The sequence below is a fragment of the Vombatus ursinus genome, unplaced genomic scaffold (genome assembly GCF_900497805.2).
Source record: "Vombatus ursinus unplaced genomic scaffold, bare-nosed wombat genome assembly UNPS02014830.1, whole genome shotgun sequence".
NCBI lineage: Eukaryota > Metazoa > Chordata > Mammalia > Diprotodontia > Vombatidae > Vombatus > Vombatus ursinus.
This window is the reverse complement of record NW_020954608.1, coordinates 46,384,518-46,402,823: the sequence shown is the minus strand read 5'-3', so window position 1 is coordinate 46,402,823 and position 18,306 is coordinate 46,384,518. Positions and strand designations below refer to the sequence as shown.

The 18,306-nt window shown below is 34.8% G+C and overlaps 2 protein-coding genes across 2 annotated transcripts in view; one reads left to right on the top strand and one right to left on the bottom strand.

Annotated features, from left to right (window-relative positions):
• PLCZ1 (phospholipase C zeta 1) overlaps positions 1-13,850 on the bottom strand; it is a 101,935-nt gene extending 88,085 nt beyond the window's left edge. The window contains exons 1-3 of the mRNA XM_027838582.1: positions 13,799-13,850; positions 13,147-13,163; positions 10,763-10,915 (exon numbers count right to left, since the gene is read on the bottom strand). Of these exons, the coding sequence (XP_027694383.1) occupies positions 10,763-10,915; positions 13,147-13,163; positions 13,799-13,850 (222 nt within the window). The remainder of the gene's footprint in view (positions 1-10,762; positions 10,916-13,146; positions 13,164-13,798) is intronic.
• An 89-nt stretch (positions 13,851-13,939) lies between these two features.
• CAPZA3 (capping actin protein of muscle Z-line subunit alpha 3) lies at positions 13,940-14,842 on the top strand. Its single transcript, XM_027838542.1, has one exon. The coding sequence runs from the start codon at positions 13,940-13,942 to the stop codon at positions 14,840-14,842; it is 903 nt and encodes a 300-aa protein (XP_027694343.1).
• Positions 14,843-18,306: the final 3,464 nt, after the last annotated feature.

The following is an 18,306-nucleotide window of genomic DNA, read 5'->3' as shown; positions in this document are numbered from 1 at the left end:
GCTCTCCATGATCACTGTTTGCATTTCTGCACATCAATTAAATATTCCTTTATAATATATTTTAGAATATTGGAACATATTAAAATCAAATTTATTGTAATTTATAGGTTTTACCTTTTCTCTCTTTCTCAAAAGTCTGGAAATTTGCCCTTCTTCAATGTTGAAATTATACTTTGTCATTATTCATAATTTTTCTGAGATCACTAATGGTGGCTTAATAATCACATCTCCTAATTCAGTATCACAGAATATAGAATATCTGGATTTAATGACTTGAACCCATCAAGGATAACTAGGTGCTTTTCTACTATCTTCTTTTTTATCATAGGTATCAATTCCTGATTAACAATTTGCCTCCGATATATTTGTGTTAATTTCCTATATATTGTATATTAGATGCTTATAAGAAATATTTGACTAAAAGATTTTTCCTAATAAATGCTTTAACTTCATAGGTTAACTACATTTGTTTTGTTTATCCACAATCTTTTTGATTTCAGGTAATAAGAATTATCCATTTCTTCTTTTTTATGATGTCTTCTTGATCTTTTTTATTAAGAATTCTCCTCAGACATAGTTATAAAAATTATCTGATCTTGTCTAAATTTTTAATGGTGTGACCTTTAATGTTTGGAACCCATATATATTTTTTTAGCTTTTTGCGGTATGTGGTATAACATACTGATCTAAGTCTTTTTCCCCAAAACTGCTTTCCAGTTTTACCAGATGTCTTATCAAATAAGAAATTCTTCCCCAAGTAGTTCATGTTTTTTATCATTGATTTGTTGGAATGGTGCTGTCAAATGACTCAATGTCAGAAGTGATATAGTTTTATCAATGGAAATACTATTGAAGGGAGATGTTTACTATCTTCTTTACTTCTATGCCCTAAGAACCACTGAGTGTTTCCATTTAACCTGAAACCAAAAACTCCTATATTTGTTGCCTCCCCCATTAAAAAGTGAATTCTTTGAGAGCAGACACTGTTTTGCTTTTTTTTATTTGTATCACCAGTGCTTAGCACAATGCTTTACACATTGCAAATAAATGCTTTTTATTCATTCATTCATTCACTCAGATTCTAGACTTTTTGTTCTTCCCTGTGTGTTTTGTTATTATTTTGACTAGTCCTTGGTAGTTTATTAGTACTCATAAAAATATAAAATGTCTAAATTAATGTAACATGAAACAGAGGTTTCAAACTACCCTATCCCAAATAGTCTTTGAAGAAATTAACAAAATTACCTTCATGGTTTGCGCAATTTCATTTTCAGAGAGAATAAACTCTCTGTTTCATGTTCTATTAATTTAGGGGTTTTATATTTTCCAGGCAATTGGATGATTGTTTCCATATCTTTGTTGTGAATTCACTTGTTCATTTTTTATTTTGGTTACTTCATTAATTGGAGTGATATTTTTTGCCCGAAGTTGGACTGTGCCAACATAATAAAACTTATGAACTATCCAAGCTGGTTTACACATTTAGTGTTATACAATTCAAGCTACCAAAGGTTAAGCAAAATAATATTGAAATTCATATATATCCAAAAGATTTAGAATCTTAAGGGAAATATTGGGGGGAGAGGAATGAAGAATAAATTGTAATTCCATGCCTCCTCTTTCCTAGATGCTATGCCTCTCTTAATGAAGCCCAAAATGACATTAGCTCCCTTAACTACAATATCATACTGCTGACATATTGAATTTTCCATCCACCCCCAAGTTTTTTCAGCACTGTACTTCATTAATCTTGACAAACTCAGGTGAATGCCAATGTGAATTATTAAACATCTGAATCCCACAATATTTTAGACTGGTTCGTATAAAATTATTGTGTTAAAGAAAATTTAAATCTTGGATTAATGGGAATAACTAAAACCCTCAAGTAACTTTTTTTCCACAAATACATTAAATCCAGATTGACACTGGGGAGAGATTATAATGCTGAAGATTCCTGATTCAAAGTCCAAAAAGCACAGGATAATTCTGTGAGGGTTCAATTCAATAACTCCCAAGACCCTGAGTTCAACAAAACATAATGATTGGCTGATGAACCAATAAAGAAAGAGAGAGAGACAGAGAGAAAGAGCATACTTCAAAAATAATTCCTATGTGAGCTCAAGTACGGAGAAGTCAAGAGGATCAGAAATGAGAAGGGATAAGAAAGATAGCAAAGATGGAGAAAGAAGTAAAATGGAAAATGATAAACAGTAAAAAGAAAGGGGATAAAAGCACAACAGGCAAAATGAAGCCTACATAAGGTAGAGGGAGGAGATGTGAGAGAAATTTTTAAAAATCAATTTATTGTATTGCTATACATACAAAAACAGTGAATGTTATGGAAGATAGTTAGATGTGCTGTCCTGTGAATTATAAAACAGTATCAACAATCCAATCATTTAACTAATGTATATATCAGTCATTCAATCCTCACAACATTACAAGATAGACTTAGCATCTACTATGATTCCCTTTATACAGATTAGTAAAATGAGGCTCATGTCTATGAAGCAAATTGCCAAAAATCATGCAGACACTGAAGTAACAGAATTAGAATTTTATCTTGACTCCTAGTCATTCTTTTTTTTCAATTTTTTTAGTTTTTTTATGTTGAAATATCAAATTATGTTATGAAAAAAAAACAATCCAGATCGAAGCATACTATTTTCTCTTTTTTTCTTTGTTTTTTATTTCTTGTGGTTTTTCCCCTTTTGTTCTGATTCTTTTTTCACAACATGAGTAATGTGGAAATATGTTTAATATGATTATACATGTATAGTCTATATCAGATTGCAAGGGAGATCCCCTCCCTTGGGGAGGGGAGAAAAAAGGGAGGGGGAAAAATTTAGAACTCAAAATCCTATAAAAGTGAATGCTGAAAACCAAAAAATAAATAAAGTGATTTTCCTTAAAAAAAAAAAAACAAACAAAACCAAGCAAGTGTACAGAACACCAGCTTAAGAATCCCTGGCTTATGCAAATACATAGAGGTATGAGATGAAATATTGATTTTAGGACTAGCAGTTCTGTTTTGCTTGAAAGTAGAATGCATAAAGGGGAGTAATATGATATAATGTTGGAAAGGTAAATTGCAGCCAGATTGCAGAAGCATTGAACATCAGGAGAGGCATTTGTATTTTACAGGTCTTAGAGGCAATAGAAAGCCACTGATTGCTTTTAATCTGGGAGTGACATGGTCCTGTCTCTGTCAGCCTTGTGCCTCAGGAAAATTACTCTGTCTGTCGTGTGAAAGATGAAATGAAAATTGGAGAGAATGGAAGCAAAAAATGAATGAGGCTATTGCGGAAGCCCAGGTGAGCTCTCCAGGTAAGAGGTTAGAGAAGGGCCAGAATTAGGGTAGTTACTGTTTGATATATCAGGGAGGTAGAACTGATAAGCCTTAGCAAAAAGTAGAAAGATATCACATCTTGGGGGAAAATACTAAGGCATTACTCTAAAGATGAGGAATACCTTGGTAGGGCTCTCAGGAAGAAATGGGATGAGGAGGAAGAAACATTTTTCATACTCCAAGGTCAGAAGCTAAACTGCCTTTTTTTTTTCTTTTGGTGGGGTGGAGGTGAAGTGTATTTTAAGTGTCTTCATTTGCTTTTTGGCTGAAGTCAATCACTAAATCACTGGATTTAGGTTTGAATCCCAACTCTATTTTTAACATGATCACGAAGACCACAGACATGTATGTCCCTTCCCTCTGCACAGCCATCTCTTCAGCTAATCTGTTTCTTTACTTTTTTTTTTAATTTTTAGGCAATTGGGGTTAAGTGACTTGCCCAACTCCTAGTCATTCTTGTTCTATCACACTGCACTGTAAGAGAGACATGAAAAATAGTTCTAAGCCTAAAAAAAGAAAAATAGATATCTGTGCACATCTTGGAAAAAATAAAATAAGAAGGATCTGGTGTAAGATTTTGATGTGGTTCCACTAATATTATGATGCTAAGGCTCAGAAAGGACAATAATTTTATCTGCTGATTCTAATCCTAATCACTTTTTTGAGAACTTCCATACTAGGCATACAATGAAACTAGTTTAGCTAGGTCATGTAGTTTTTTGTAAATTAATTTTAGAAAAGCAATCTTCTTGCCTAATGCTTAATGAAAATGCACTTGCAAAAAACAAGCAAACACACAATCACAGAATTTTAGAGTTTGAAGGGACATGAGGGACCATGTAAGTCCATCCTGAAAGAAAATCCACTCTACAGCATACATGGCAAATGATCAACCATCCTTTGAGTAAAGACCACCATGTGAGGGAGTCTATTATTTCCCAAGGTCAGCCATTCCATTTTGGGGTTGCTCTTATGATAAAGTTTCTCCTTACATGAAGCCTAAATTTTTCTCTCTGCCACTTCTACCCATTGTTCCTAGTTTAGAAATAGACACCACAAGTACAGGATGGGGATAACATGGTAATATAGTCATTTATCTGAAAAAGATATAGGTGTTTTAATGAACTTTAGACTCAATATGAGTTAATGGTATGATGTGGTCACTAATAATGCTAATAGAAAATTGGGATGCATTATGAAAGGAATAACTTCCAACAGTAAGAAGTCAGTAAACCTACTGTTCTCTGCCCTAGTCAGGTAGCATTTGGAGGAGTGAGCTCAGTTCTGAGCACTACATTTTAGAACACAGTCAATAGAGCTGTGACTAATTTTCTTGAAAGTTGAATATTATACAAAAAGTATTGCAAATATCTTAATATTAAGGTACAGAACAAATGTGTGGGGTGTTTTTTTTAAAGAAATGTAATTGCTCAGCATAGTTTATCCCCTGAAAAATTTTGGCAAAACAGAAGAAATTGGTCTATACTAGTTTAAATAGAATAAGAAAAGATTTGTGATTTTAAATGTGTCAGTGTTCTAAACTCGAACAAATAGAGCCTTTGATGATTGACAAATCTAGTGTCCTAGATCTTTCAAAGATATTTGAGGGGTGGCAGGAGAGAGAGAGAGGTAATCCTCAATCAATCTATTCTCCCATTATCCAGTTTATGAAATCACAACAAATAAGGTTCATAACAGCATAGATTTAGAGTTAGAAGAGAACGTAGAAGATACTGATTCCAACTCCTTTATTTTACAGATCCAGGGTCACAAAGCCAGTAAGTCTGTAAACAGAAATTGAATCTAGATCTTCCTTACTCCAAGTCCAGAATGCTATGCTCTGCCCCATTCTACTTCTCACACAATCATTTTTTCTATCATTTAACAAGTTGTGAATTCACCCAACTCTACCATCATCTAAACTATATTCATCAACTCTGTCCACACAAACAGCATGAAGATTTTGTTGAGTGATTTGCTGAAATATAAACATACTGTTCAGTTGTTTTCAGTCATGTCTGCCTCTTAGTGATCCTATTTGGGGTTTTCTTGGCAAAGATACTGGAGTAGTTTGCCATTTTCTTCTCCAGCTCATTTTACAGATGAGGAAACTGAGGCAAACACGGTTAAATGACTTGCCCAGGGTCACACAAGACTGGACTTGAACTCAGGTCCTCTGGACTCCAGGGTCAGAAAAAATACTGTATCTATAATATTCCCCTAATCCATCATTCTAATCATGTCAATGCATCAAAGACCTATGTGCAAATTGTAAATCAGTTTAATTACCTGATTTCTAATAAGAGCCACCTGAACTTTCTATCCTTTTCTCATGTTATTCAGTGTAAATTATATTTCAGTCAAACTAGACTAAACACTGTCCTGCAGACATGCCCTACTCTTTCAATTCCAAGATTTGGCTTATGATAATCTATATGTTTGAAATAACTTTTTGGCTTTTAAATTTTTTTGGCTATTAAATTTTAGCCCATCCTTTTAAAGCCAAAGGTCACTTCCTCCATAAAGCTTTCCCTGACTTTCAAAGTCTTTAACGGTTATCGAAGGCTCTGCCATTGATCTTACAAAACATTTTGGCTGCTTGTTTCAACATTTCAAGCTTCATCAGTTTGATTAATCCCTTTTCCAATGCCGAATGCAACAACCTATCTCTAAGAAAGGAAGAGTAGCTGTGACTATAAGATATATCATTCTATGACCATCCTAGGTAAAAAACCTCTCCAGCTGGGCTAGGCTTGTCCACAGTCTTTCACCAGGCCCAATTTCCAGCTTTGTAGAAACTAGCAGAATTTGCATTCCATTGGAATATAGACTTTATTTGGACTTTTCAGGGCTTTTTTTAAATAATTATTTCTTTATATGTCTTATCTCCTTACTCATCCATTCGTAAGCTTCAGGAGGGAAGGTGCCATGTCTTATCTAAACATTATACTCCCCCATCCCCCAGCACTGTACTTTACACAATTCAACTGAATTCAATTCAATTCCACAAGTGCTTATGTTCAAGGCACTCTGCTAAGTTTTGGAGCTACAAAAACAGCAACAAAAAACAGCCTCATTCTCAAAAAGCTAACATTCTCATGGACAAGGTAGGCACTTTACAGATGTTTGTCAAATTAGTAATCAATGATGCTAATACCCACTAATTAAGGGTTAAATGCCTTCAGTTCAGAATTGTTATTGCCCTCAGAACTTTCTCATACTTCATGGGGTCCCTGATTTTTTTGATTCCAGGTATAATGACACATTTTTATGATCTCCTTAAAGAGCATATAACACTCACTAGATAATATGGTGAATTCCTTCAAGAATAGCAACATAATTTCCCACCATAAAAGTCATCTTTTGTGCCCAGATCATTTATGTTGATAATATGAAAAATGATTTGAATTCTTCAGGCTAGAAATCCTACACAGTTAATTGGATGAATTAAAGTAGGGGATCAAGGAGGTCTTCTAACCTGAACATTTTCAGTCAAAATAGCAAAACACAATTTGGGATCTTTGTAGAACACAGCTCTTGTCATAAGCAATTAATGCGGCTTGGATCACGTAGTCATAATCACTGAGCAGAAGACTATAGTGCTGCATTCTCTATAAAATAATTAAAGATGTATGCATTTACCTCTATAACCTAAAAGAAGCTTGTGAGAAATCTATAGTATAAATTTACAAGTCACAGACTTTTTGACACTGATAAAAGCAAAAGGTTATTTTATATTTGGGTATAATTTCATTCTGCAAAGGACGTAATTCTTGAGTGGTAAGTAGTAACACAGTGTCACCTGACATTCTGTAGCTTAGACACAGCTCCAACATCATAAGGTGAAATGTTAGTGACAAAATGTAAGTTTGTGTTCATTGCACTGTCCTCACAGACTCAGAACTTGATATTCCAAAAAACAACCTTATGTGGTAAGTTCAATGCTACAGAAAACTTTTTTTTCTGGTAGGTAATAATGGAATTCAGCAATGGTAGAAAGTCATCTTCCTCACATATATACCCTTTAAATACTTGAAGATAGCTATTATGTACCTCACCCACCCCAAATTCTGAATCCTCTCCATGCTAAGGATGATGGGTTTCTTTGACCAGTCCTAATAGGTCATGGATTCAAGGCTTTTCACCATCCTGGTTTCCCTACTCCAGTCAATCTCCAATTTGTCAATGACTTTCTTAAAATGTGGCACCCAGAACTGAACACAATACTCTAGCTATATAATAAAGGCACAGAACAATAGGACTGTTATATTTCTATGAACTCCAACACCACATTAGCTGTTTTCATTGCCACGTCATACTGCTGACTCATATTAAGCTTAAAGTATTTTAAAAACCCCAGATAATTTTCAAAACTGCTGTCTATCCATATCTCTACCATCTTTTACTTATGAAGTTGATTTCTGGTACCCAGGTGCAAGACATTGTAAAGACAAATTGAATTGTCCCTATTGGATTGCATCTTATTAGATATTGCCCAATGCTAGCCTGTCAAGATCCTTTTCATTGCTGACTGTGTCACACACTGTGTTAGCTAGCCCTCCTCATTTTGTGTCATCTGCAATTTTGATGAGTATAACATCTACATCTTTATTCAACTAATTAATAGAAATGTTAAACAACATAAACCCAAGTACAGAAATACACAGGACCTCTTACCAGACTGATATTAAACCATCAACAACTCCTCTTTAATCCTGGCTAGCCAACCAATTTTGAATCTATTTTACTGTGTCTGTCTAATTCATTGCCTTCCATTTTCTCCACAAGGATAACATAATATGCTTTATCAAAAGCTCTGCTAAAATCTAGGTAAACTAAGCCTACAACATACCCCTCATCTACTAATTTAGAAATACAAAAAAAAGGAAATTATGTTAATTTGACATGACAAGTTCTTCCTAAAATCATTGTGGTTCCTTATAATCACCACATCCTTTTCTAAATGTCACTGACCACATCTTTAATGATACATTCCACAATTTTCCTATGATTCAAAGTTAAGATCACTGACTATTATGTGTAATCTCTCTTTTTTGAAAACTGAGACATTTGTCCTCAAATTTCATGGTGCTTCTAAATACTTATAAGTGTGGAATAAAACTTAGATTTTCAGACAAGGCCAATGTGTGATTTATTTTGCTTGACTGAAGAAGGAAAAGGAAAGGGAGAGCAGGGAAGGGAGGGGAATAATTAAGAAGCTCCTACTCTGTATCAGACACTGTGTTAAATGCTTTACAAATATTATCTCTCTTGATCCTTACAACAACCATGCAAAGTAAGTGCTGTTATCATCTCCACTTTACAATTGAGGAAACTGAGGCAAATAAAAGTTAGGTGATTTTCTTAGGTAGCAAGCATCTGAGGTAAAATTTGGACTCAGATCTTCCTGAATCCAGGATCAGCACGCTCTCCCCACTGCTTGACTATATTTATTAGTTACAAGAAAAGGCTTTCCTGGGAGGGAGTAGGAATTGTAAAGAGGAAGGGGGGTAGAGATAAGAAGAAGAAGAGAGTCCCAATGGAACATTAAAGAAATAAACAGAAGAGTGCAAAAGGACTTTAAGAAATGGAGTCAGACAAGTAGTACAGTGTGGGTACTACCATGTTACATTTAATACATATACCTTAAAAATAATATGTACATAATAGAGATTCATAGTTTCATATACAATTCTCCCTTTCTGGGTTTTTTTGTATATGGAAAAATTTGTGTTTCTTAATGTTTTTAAAATTCAAAATAATTTTAAAAGTTGTATCATGAGATTTAAATTCCAACATTTTGAACCAACCCTCTAATGATTTTCTACCTATACTGCTTAGTTTAGATTAAATAACAACATCATGCTGCTTACTCTCTGGCCACAATTCTCATTTTCTTGCCTACAAAACATTGGACTCTACCTCTGAGACGTTGGTTTCTGGGTAAATTTTCATCTTATCTTGACCAAAACCACCATGACGCTGTAGGAATATTTGGCCATCTTCATACCAGCTCCCCACTTCCCTTTATGAGTTGCCTCAAGAAGAAGCCTTGCCGAGCCAACCTTATCTCCCAATTTGACAGCATTATTAAATAGGTAAATCATAGAATTCTACCTAGTTTACCTATATTTTAGCAATGCTTTTGATATAATATCTATTCTTGTAGAAAATGTAGAGTGATTTGAAACTCAGTTAATGGTAAGAGGTCAACTTAACAGGTATCCAGCACACTGCCCCATGTGCTTGGCCTTGTATGAGCTTTAACATTTTTATTAATGATTTGGACAAATGCACACATAGAATGAGAATCTAATTTGAAGAAGACCTAGAACTAGGAAGAATAGCTAACACATTGTAGAGCAGAGTCAGGATTCAAAAATAAAGAAATTGACAAGCTAAAAACATTGGACTGAATCTAGTAAAAATTAAATGTAAAATAGATCAATGTAAAGTTTTATACTTTGGTTCAAAAAACCAACTCCACAAGTACAAGATGGAGGAGAAATGCTTACATAGATTTTTATCTGAAAAAGATTTGGGACTTTTATGAGACCACATGTTAAATATCAGGCAACACAGTGTGATATAGAGGCCAAAAGAATTAACTTCAGCCTTTGGTTGGGTTAAGAAAGTTGCAACTTCCTGAAATATAAAGGTGATAGTTTCCTAATAGTTTCCTCTGGTCAAACCACACTTGGAGTATTGTGTTAAATTCTAAGAACTGCAGTTCAGGAAAGCTTTAGCATCCAGAACAAGAGGCAAGAATAAGCAGGCAAGTATTGAGTCCTCACCTCTCCCTCTAACTTTAGCTCAGCTCACACTCCAAGAGTAGGATTTCCCTTGTCAAGCCCTAGATATCTACCCTCTACCACCTCTTGTTAACTGGCTTCCATCTCCCACCCCCTCAATTACTGGCTTTATTTTGGCTTTGGCTAGTAACTAATTGGAGTTAACGCTGATTTTTTTCATGGAACCCTTATTCATATCCTATATAATAACAATTCATATTTATAGAATAACAATCATAATTGTGACTATTTCTATAGCTCTTTAAGATTCAAAAAGGATGTTAAAACAGCAGGGTTCTAGAGAACCTAGCTGCAAGAACAATGATGATATATATTCTAAATCAGATGAGATTACAACCACGTTTTTATGGTCAGCAAACTCTACAAAAGAGATTAATCAACATTGTATTAAATCTTATAGATTATTAAATATTCTCATTTTCTACTACCTTTGTCATATATACCTTTTGTCCAAGCTCTATCCATTGTCAGAAATGGGCATTAATGTGTACTTTGATTTCTAAAAGACTTCCACTTGTCATGTGCAATTTGGGTAGGAACCATAAAACAAATCCAATACCACAAGCCCATAAAAGAAAATTGAATAAATATATCTTCTCACCTTAAAAATGTATTTAACATGATTACCATCACACCGGATATCTAGCTTTTCAAGTAATTTCACTGTTTTATCTACACCAATTCTTCCAGCTCTAAAGTCCTCCTGAATTACAGATAAGAACCATGTATGGAGAAAAAACAAGTTAAGGAAAGTCTCATGATTAACATTTAGTATTTATTGATTGTTAACATTTAGTATTATTAGTTTAAATGATTTATTAGTATAAATGATTAACATTTAGTATATCAAGTTGTTAGGTACCTAAATATTTAAAGTTTGATTCAGGAGCAGTTTAAAGAAAATATGTATATATTATATATGTGTGTATGCATTTCTATGTGTACATATACATGTGCGTGTGTATGTGTGTATAATAATACTGACATTTAAATAGCACTTACTGTAGGTCAGACACTGTGCCTTTACAATTACTATTTCATTTGATCCTTACAACAACACTGGGAGGTAGGTGCTATTATTATCCGCATTTTACAGATGAGGAAATGAAGTCAAACTAAAAATAAATGACTTGCTCAGGTTCATATAGCTAGGAGGGCACTAGATTTGACCTCAGGACTTCCTGATTTCAAGCCCAACACTCTAGCTACTATGCCACCTAGCTGCCTTATTATGTGCATATCATCCATGTAGATGGGGAAACTGAGACCGAGAAAAAGGAAGTGACTTATCCAAGGTCGCATAGGTAGGAAATATCCTCCAACTTTAAATTCAGTGCTCTTTCTACCATGTAACACTTCTCTGCCCCACTTCCTGCCATCACACACACATAAACTCTTTGTTTCTATGTCTCTGTCTCTCTTCCTCTTCCTCTGTCCCTCCCTTATGCTCTCTCCCTGTACATATGTATATATATATATACATATATATACATAAATATATCATAAATATATGTATGTATACACATATTTTAGCTATACACCAAAGAATTATAAAAATTAGACTCTATTTGGACCAATATAATATCTCAGTGGAGTAAAGGTATTCAAAGACATGAAATGATAAAAATTACAGGCGAGAGAAGGAAAACCTGAAAAAGGAAGTCATGACACCAGCAAGGAATATAATAGTTATTTCAGATTCATCTCTTAAAACATGAGTTTAATGGGCTTGCTACACCAAGAAAGGTTAAATTCTGAGCACTGACAGGAACAGGAAAAGTATAGTATGTCCATACCTGAATTTGGACAAAGATCTAGTTTTCACACCTCAATGAAGTCCAGAAAAGAAAATCTAAAATGATCAAGGGGACAGATGAACTGCCATTTATTATAAGATTAAGGAGATCTTTACTATTCAGGCTAGATAAAACAAATGATAAGAGGCAATTTTATCTGATGTGATAAAATCACAGCAGGGATAGATATAGCAAGAACATGGACTTACCAAAACAATAGTAATGGTAATTAAAACTAGTGGGAATAATGATGATAATAATAACAATAAAAATAATTAATATTTCTGTAGAGCTTTAAGATTGAAACTTTGAAAGACTGAAGCTCAGAATATATAAATTTGGGGCACATAAAAGAAATATTGTTTAATCTCTAATAAGAATTGGAGAAAATTTCAGAAATCATAGGAGTGGTAAGGTGGTACAATGGATAGACTCATAGACAACCAAGAAGATCTGAGTTCAAATCCTGACTCAAATCCAGACAATAGTTGAATGATCCTGAGCAAGTCACTTAACCTCACTGGACCTCAGTTTCATTATCTATAAAATGAGATGGTTGGATGAGATGGCTTCTAAGGTCCCTCCCAATTCTAAATCTATACCATGATTCTATTACTGCTAAGAGATAAGCAACTAAAATATAAGTACTTTTTTGAAAGATTCAGATAAATTCGTGAGAGATATGCCCTATCTATGATGAATTATAAAGAGCTACTGAAATGTTTTGGGGTATACATCTAAATTTATGAGACTGGTATTTAGGAGGGAATAATCCCCTAAAAAAGCATGCCATGATGCTAAGGCTAAATCAAAAATTCTATGTTGTATGGATCGTGAGTCAGGCCAAACATAACAACTCTTTTGTTCCTTACCAGATAAAGAGATTGATATTGAAACTAGAGAAAACCTAAGAAATCATGGGATTAGCAAAAAGTATGTGCTCAAGGAATAGATTTTAACCTGACAGAAAATCTCAGAAAAAAATTGAACTCAAAACCCAGAAAGGTATGAGATCAGGAGAAAGAAAAGGGGAGGGAGAAGTAACTTCTAAGTGGATATTTCTTCTCCATTTCTCAAACCCTTTTATGTCTTGTTCTCAGTTAGTCAAGCATTCCATATTTCTTGCTTTTATGATGCATCCAAAGGTACTCAGGTTTGCCTCCTGAAGTAATAGATTTCATTAATGCACCTGCCGCTGCCACGAAGCTGTGGGGGAGAGAGTAGAAAACAGCCAATGATCTGTAGCATTTCATTTTCTTTTCCACAGCCGTGTGTGAGGTAAAATACCATCTTCCAGTCCTTTTCTATATGATCTAGGGTAGTCTACTTTTCTCTATGCCCACGTAAAACAACATATTTTCCTTAAACTAGAAGAGTTTGGCTTTATCCCAGTGAACTTAGACAATAAGAATGTTTACATTTATTTCTTTGTACATTTATTCAATTCTTCTCATCATAGAGTGTTTTCAAATAATTTGAGGCAGCTTTATCAACAGCTCTATACTAATGGCTCAAGAAGATCAATGAGCCAGTTTCACCAGAGTCCTTTACGGTACCAAATGTTCCTAACTCTGCCTTGACTCTTGGTGCTACTTCTCTAGATCTCTCCCAGTGTGGAACACAGGGGCAGACATACCACCTTTGCAGAGGAGTATTCAGGATTCCTGGGTTCTTTAAACCTCAGAATATAGTGAGCTGTTACACTGGAAATCAGATTATCAGATGACTACTGGCCTTATGTTTTTTCCACGTGAATATATTCTGTGACATTCTCAAGGGTTCTAGATGTTGCCGAGTAAAATGCATTATGACAACATTTGGAAGGTCAGAACTTTCCAGACCTTCTATATGATGATGGATGATCATAAAAACTTCCTCTTGAACATTTAACATGTCAATTTGGAAGGTATCATTTAAAATATTCTCTTATTCTTTTGGTTATACTTAATTTTATTATCTTTACTTCCCCTACAGGAAAAACAATGAAGAACTTTCGCCATGAGGTGAGTAAGAAAGACAAAGAAAAAGCCATTCGAAATTTGATAACACAAGCCCCTCCAGGAGAATTTATAGACAGTTTTAACGACCTTTCTTTACTCGTTCAAGATGAAAAATTAATGCGACAATATGGCGAATGGGCTGGTAACAAATACTGCAAAAAATATTTTGTACCACTCAACATAGATGGACATCAAGTACTACTTTCTCACCACAATGAACTGGGTGACCAGCGCTTCTTTGACTCTCATACCAGGCTTTCTTTCAAATTTGATGTTCTTCAGAATCAGTTGAAAGACATTCAGAGTCATGGTGTTCTACGTAATGAGGCAGAATGTCTGAGGATGGTGGTATTTTATGCTTTAAAAATCTATGTGAGCAAACACTTCCCATCAGGAAACTGCAGTGTACTTAGGAAAACCATAAGAAATAAAGAGTTCTTAATAGCCTGCATAGAAGATCATCATTACAAAGCTACAGATTACTGGAACGGCCTTTGGAAATCGAAATGGATTTTTTCAATAACTCCATTTCTCACCCAAGTAATAGGGTCAATTTATGTGAAAGCACACTTCTTTAAACAAGTCAACTTTCATCTTGATATCAGCAAGGATGTGCAGGACTACTTGGATGTGGTTAACCAAGCTCAACTGGCTTTAGGTTTTGCCAAGTTAGTAGAAGAGCAAGAAAACAAATTTCAAACTGCAGTCATAGAAGAATTCCAGGACCTACAGGTTTCACTGAAAAGAATTATAAGAAGAGATCTTCCAGTGACCCGTACTTATATCAACTGGCAGAGAATAGTAAATGACATAAAGTTGGTGATGTATCCTAGGCTTGGATATGTCAATTACTCAAAAAATGTGTTATGCCACTGGATCACATAAAGGATTTGTTCCTGGAGATGGGCTGTTCTTGATTGGGTCATTGTAAAAGGGGAGTAGTGTTCTGCTTTGCTTTTTTTTTTCTCTAAAAGGTAAGCATTTCCTAGAATGTGTCTGAGCAAAGAAATCAAAGAATAGAGGGGATAGACAATTTGTGAAATTGTAAGAGATTTCTCTAAGCCAAGGCTGAGTCACTTAACCTCTTGGAGAATGAACTCCTTCCCAGAACTGGTCCAGTAGAACCTGACTTTGGCCCAGAGATTCTTCTTACTATAATAAAAATGAAAATCTCTTATTTCTGGTTTGCTACAGCAAAATGAGGAAAAATTCAACCTTCTACCCTCATAAAACCTTATCTCCCGAATGTCACAATGTTAGCACTGTACCTGGTTCCTTGGCTTTGGTACCCAATCCATCTTTCCTTTCTTTCCTCTTTACTACACACTCTAAATTGCAATTGTAGTTTTCTAAAGATACTTTTTAAGGGGAAAAAAAGACTTAAGAGAAATAATCGATAATATTTTTGTAGGAACAAATCTGTGATTTTATTGGTATAGAGAATTCTCAGTGAGGATACTCCCTACCAATACAGATAGATTCCTATTTGCATAGGGCACTAAGAGGTTGTGTGATCTGCCCAAGGTCATACAGCCAGTTTCCATCAGAGGCGGGACTTGAACTCTGTTTTTTCTGACCCCAAGGCCAGTTTTCTATACACTATGCATAATGCCTTTCATTAACAATAACAGCTACCAAAGTTTCAGATGATCAAAAGTACATGTAAAAGAATTGTATCTTGCACAGTTTTCTAGACATGTTTCAGTTAGGTAATGTGCCTCCTAAAATTTAGTTCCCAGGACTAAATTGTACTCCAGATGTGGTTTGACTAACAGAGTACTATGGGCTTATCGCTTTTCTCATTTTGAACCCTATACTTCTGTTAATTCAGTCTTAGATTGAATTAGCTCTGTTGGCAATCATGTTCTATTAACTTATAGTGAATTTCAAATCCAATAAAAACTCTGGCCAGGCCTTTTTCATTAAACTACCACTTATTTCTATCACTGTTATTGTATACTGGTACAATTGTGAGTCCAAGGAATTGATTCAACCTTTATGTGTGTGTCCTTACTAAATTTCACTTTGTTCAAGTCATCCCACCCTTCCAGCTTACAAAGATCTTTTGGATCCCTGTTCTATCATCTTAATTTGTACTTTTGCAATGGTTTATATATATTATTTTAACTATACATAGATCATATCACCCTACTAGATTATAAATGCTCTCAGGGAAGCTTTTATCTACTTTTTTCTCCCCCAGAACCTGGTACAGTGTTCTAAAAATAGCAGGTTAATAACTTTTTATTTATAAGAGGGATGATCCCATGGAACATACACTTTGACTCCATTGGGATGGATATGTGTTTTTACTTAATTGATATGTCTGGTCCACACATCCGAGTTGTTTTGAAGACAGCCAGTAATTGAACTCTGAAGATATTCCTCAGTAGGCTGTGGAAAGGTTCCATTCCTCTTCTTTTTAAACAGACTCTTTGGGACTGTTCCAGTGTTTTTCTCCCTATTCCAACAAGGAGAAAGAAGAATTTTCTCCTCCTCTCTACCACACAACCACTGGCAATGTTGACTAAAATCACAGAATAATCATTATATTCTGGTCTGAGTTTGAGTGATTGGCAACCTTCTTTTCTTGTATGTTTCTTTCTTGCTTAAGCACAGATCTGCAGCAAGGAACCAGTAATCTTGAGAGATAAACACGCTCAACTGCCTGAGCAGCAGTTACCTTATAAATTTGAGAGTTCTGGGCTCCTAAATCAGTCTCAGTTGTTCATTAGAAGGTAATTCCTGATAGTGGTGGATCAGTGAAATAGATTACACAAGACACAGTAGTCAATTATTATAGTAATCTATTGTTTGATAAACCAAGAGACTCCAGTTTCTGGAATAAGAACTCACTAATTGACAAAAACTGCTAGGAAAACTGGAAAATAGTATGACAGAAACTAGGCTTAGACCAACATCTTACACCCTATACCAAGATAAAGTTAAAATGGGTACACAATTTAAATATAAAGGCTGATACTAGAAGCAAACTAGGAGAGCAAGGAATAGTTTGCCCGTCAGATTTATGGAGAATGGAAGAATTTATGACCAAATAATAGATAGGAAACATTATGAAATGCAAAATGGGTGATTTTGATTACATTAAATTGAAAAGTTTTGCACAAACAAAGCCAATGCAACCAAGACTAGAAGGGAAACAGAAAGCTGGGAAACAATTTTTACAACCAATTTCTCTGATAAAGGCCTTATTTCTCAAATATATAAAGAAATGAGTCAAATTTATAAGAATACAAGTCCTTCCTCAATTGATAAATGGTCAAAGGATATGAACAGGCTGTTTTCAGATGAAGAAATTAAAGCTATCTATAGTCATATGAAAAAGGGCTCTAAATCACTATTGATTAGAGAAATACAAATCAAAACAACTCTGAGGTACCACATCACACCTATCAGATTGGCTAATATGACAAAACAGGAAAATGGTAAATGTTGGAGAAGATGTGGGAAAATTGGGACATTAATGCATTGTTGGTGGAGTTGTGAAATGATCCAACCATTCTGGAGAGCAATTTGGAACTATGCCCAAAGGGCTATAAAAATGTGCATACCCTTTCACCCAGCAATGACACTTCTAGGTCTGTATCCCAAAGAGATCATAAAAATGGGAAAAGTACCCACATGTACAATATTTATAGGAGCTCTTTTTGTGGTGGCCAAGAATTGGAAATTGAAGGGATGCCCATCAATTGAAGAATGTCTGAACAAGTTATGGTATGTGAATGGAATGGAATGCTACTGTTCCATAAGAAACAATGAGCAGGCAGACTTCGGAAAAACCTGGAAAGACGTACATGAACTGATGCTGAGTGAAGTGATCAGAACCAGAAGAACTTGTACACAGTAACAGTTAATGTTGGCTAATTGATTTTGCATTATGATCTATAAATAATGTGTTTAATTTTTCTGCATTTATTCATGAGTGGTTTGCACCTTAGTACAGGTCAAGCTTTGTAAAATTATTATGCAATACTGAAAAATATACTCCTTAAGCAATTTAGTAATTACCAAAGGTTGAACATGCTTAATTTTTCAAATTTAATGTTTTCAAATCCTTAGCTTCTTTCTTAATTATATCCTTTATATTTGTCTGAGTGAGAAACAAGCATGTTGAAATACCCAACAATTATTTATTTACTATCTTTGATAGGACTGATATCTACCATAAAGGCTCCCCACTCCTCTTCTCCTTTCCCCCACAACATGGATAAGTTTTCTCCAAAAGTTTACAAAGCTGTCCTCAGGGTCTGATTGACACATGCCTCTCAGATGCAGTTTCCTTGTAGCTTCTGACTGTATCAATGTGCTTCCTGGTCACCTAAGGGCAT

Bases quoted from the DNA above. Each gene is read 5' to 3' on its own strand.
- CAPZA3 (XM_027838542.1), top strand. From the start codon at position 13,940: ATGAAGAACTTTCGCCATGAGGTGAGTAAGAAAGACAAAGAAAAAGCC.